General features: G+C 57.1%; 1 protein-coding gene across 1 annotated transcript; it reads left to right on the top strand.

The window, feature by feature from the left end:
- The first annotated feature begins 369 nt into the window (after positions 1 to 369).
- On the top strand, positions 370 to 2,603 carry CDC34 (cell division cycle 34). The gene is made up of 4 exons (XM_010284352.1): positions 370 to 458; positions 1,104 to 1,201; positions 1,532 to 1,666; positions 2,250 to 2,603. Exons 1-4 carry the CDS (start codon positions 435 to 437, stop codon positions 2,458 to 2,460), a joined length of 468 nt encoding a protein of 155 aa, XP_010282654.1. The 5' UTR covers positions 370 to 434; the 3' UTR covers positions 2,461 to 2,603.
- Positions 2,604 to 2,904: the final 301 nt, after the last annotated feature.

The raw sequence follows: 2,904 nt of genomic DNA, 5'->3' as shown, positions 1-2,904 counted from the left end.
GGTGCCGGTGTGGGAGGGGGCAGCGAGCATGCGAGGCATGTGCCGGATCAGCACCGTGAGCTCCGGCTACGCTCTGGCTGGGGCCCACTGCTTCCTTTCGTCGGAGAGCACCGGCTTAGCACAGGTGGGCCCTGGTGGAGGAGAGGTTATGGGGAAGGACGGTGGTGAGGGTGCAGCTTGCAGGCCCAGCCACTCGCTCGCGCTGCGGGTGTCCTGCCTGCAGAGCCGGCAGGTGTGGAGGCTCTGTCTCTGCAGGAGCACAGCTGGACTTGGCAGAGGTTCGTTTTTCCTGGTGGTGTCAGGAGATCTGTGTTTTCCTTCTCTTCCTTCTCCCAAGCTGATACTCACTTCTCCTTATTGTTTCCTTGCAGGCTCGTCTCCGGTTTCCCATCGACTACCCCTATTCTCCTCCTGCCTTTAGGTTCCTAACCAAAATGTGGCACCCCAATATCTATGAGGTAGGTTGCCTGGGACAGCGTGGGGTGTCTTGGACAGGCAGGGGGGCATGTGTCCATCTATTGCGACAGTACTGGATGAAAATGCCAGCCTTTGTCTGGCACTGGAAACTCAGTGCCTTTGGTGTTAGGTGCCTGGCACTGGAAATGCAGCTAATGAGCTTACAACAGCCAGTCTCCTGTGCTGGAGCTGGTTGCAGGTCAGCCAGGCTTGAAGGCTCCCACTAGTGGGAGTGTTGTGTTTACGCCAAGAGTGGATGTCGCAATGCGCGTGGCCCCAGGGCTGCGTGCTGCAGTGGATTGCTGCCTGGGGCTGTGTGGTGGTGGGCTGTGTCAGGTGGTCACTGGGAGGGCTGTGCTGGGCACCCAACGTGTTCGGGCATCGGATGGCTGATGGTTAGGCAGCCTTGTCTGTATTGTGCTGGCGATCACAGGGTCATTATCCAAGGCCTGAGGCTGTGAGCAGCATAGTGAGGACCACCACTTCTGCTGTCCCTTCCTAGGGACTGCAAGAATGGTCTGGGATTGCCTCACCTGGCTTAAGCCAAAGTGAAGAGCAAGCAGACTACTGGAACAGAGGACCGAGCTGCTGCTGGGGGGTGCTTGGGGCAGCAGCTCCTAAGGATCTTGTTCCACTTGTGCTTTCAGACTGGTGATGTCTGCATCTCCATCCTCCACCCGCCGGTGGACGACCCGCAGAGTGGGGAGCTGCCGTCTGAGCGGTGGAACCCCACCCAGAACGTGCGGTAAGGGCTGCGCAGGGAGGGAACTGTAGGCAGGAGGCTTGTCCAAGGGCAGGGATGATGCAGGAGATGCCTAGAAGTTCTTGAAAGGCACTTGGGCTGTGTGCCTTGCTGAGGAGCAGCTAGATGTGAAGCTGACAGCCTGTGCACTGCCCTCTCCTGCCTGGCCTGCTCAACTTTGCTGAGATGCACCCTCGCTAGTGGGCCAGCACCAGGCTCTCCTGACCCACGGGATGCAGCGGTGCTGTGACACTGAGGCCGCTGGCATTGCTGGGGCTTGGGCAGTTGCTGACCGACCTCGGCTCTTACCTGCTCATGTTTATTGATTGGCAGGACCATTCTCCTGAGCGTGATCTCGTTGCTGAATGAACCCAACACGTTTTCTCCAGCCAACGTGGACGCCTCTGTGATGTACCGCAAGTGGAAGGAGAGCAAAGGGAAGGACCGGGAGTACACAGACATCATCAGGTGTGTGCTGAACTGAGCGCAGGCCCAGCAGCACTGTGGCACTGTTGAGAACACTTGCTAAGCTGTCATCTTGTAGGACACAGAGGATCTTGAGGGTATATTCAGCCCCATTGAGTCCCATCTGCAGGCTGGTAGGAGGGAAGGATTCTGGCTCTGAGTGTGGCTTTTGGGAGCAGCTTGGCTGGATTCTGTGAACAGCTTTGCTCTCAGCCTAATGCCTGGCCCTTCTTGGCTCCAGAGCTGAGGATCTGGGTTTGCAGCAGACATGGTGCCAGCATGGCTTTGCTGTCAGGGCTGTCTCATGGGACTGGCACGTGAAGCTCCTGAGCTGCAGACTGGCCAGCCCTGATGTGGCAAGGGGGGCCCTCGCAGCAGGGGGCATGTCACAGTGCAGCCACGCTTGCTCCACGGTGCTCTCCCTCCCCTGTCCTTTCACCGGGCTTGTGCGGGTGAGTGACCCGCGAGCTGCGGTGTGAGAGGGGAAGGGCTGTGTCGACGGGCGTCCCCCTGAGGTGGGCTGCATGTGGTGATGTGGGTGTGCTGTGTGAAGCTCCGTCCTCACCCCCTGCTTCTCGCCCTCCAGGAAGCAAGTCTTAGGCACGAAGGTGGACGCAGAGCGGGATGGCGTAAAGGTCCCCACCACGCTGGCAGAGTACTGTGTGAAGACCAAGACTCCAGCCCCAGATGAGGGCTCAGACCTCTTCTATGATGACTATTATGAGGATGATGAGATGGAGGAGGAAGCAGACAGCTGTTATGGTGATGAGGATGACTCCGGCAATGAGGAATCTTGATGGCCCTCTGGCATTGCAAAACTTATTATAAACTACTGAATTTTACCTCATCTAGGACAAACTGGTTTGAATTTAGGATCTGTCAGCCCCGAAATTAACTCTACCTCGCAGGGAGACTGTTCTGCTGTTGCAAAGGAAATCCCACCACTGTCTTTGTAGAAAAAGCAAAAAAACAAACCCTATTTTATAAACTTCTTGGGTGGGGGGGCGGGGGGGGAAGGGGAAGTAGTGTTGGGGAGTTCACGAATCCTGAGTAACCAGGGAGCTGGTGGCTCTGGCTGGATGAGGAATGACGGCAAAACCTGGACTTGGCTGCCCATCATTCGGGCATGTTCAGCTCTGCTTCAGCCCCATGTGGAACAGTTTGGGGAGGCTGTGGAGCCAGTGAGTGGTTGCTTTGGGTGGGAAGCGTGTGAGCGTTGCGTAGATTTCTACAGCCTTTGA

Source organism: Phaethon lepturus, unplaced genomic scaffold (assembly GCF_000687285.1).
Source record: "Phaethon lepturus isolate BGI_N335 unplaced genomic scaffold, ASM68728v1 scaffold50583, whole genome shotgun sequence".
NCBI lineage: Eukaryota > Metazoa > Chordata > Aves > Phaethontiformes > Phaethontidae > Phaethon > Phaethon lepturus.
Note: the sequence above shows the minus strand (reverse complement) of the source record. Positions and strands in the feature narration are given on the sequence as shown.

What these genes read in the sequence shown, in the direction of transcription:
- CDC34 (XM_010284352.1), top strand. Translation starts at nt 435, where the DNA reads ATGTGGCACCCCAATATCTATGAG. An exon ending in GGCACCCCAATATCTATGAG is followed by an intron (nt 459 to 1,103) that starts GTAGGTTGCCTG and finishes TTGTGCTTTCAG; the next exon opens with ACTGGTGATGTCTGCATCTC. An exon ending in GAGTACACAGACATCATCAG is followed by an intron (nt 1,667 to 2,249) that starts GTGTGTGCTGAA and finishes CTCGCCCTCCAG; the next exon opens with GAAGCAAGTCTTAGGCACGA.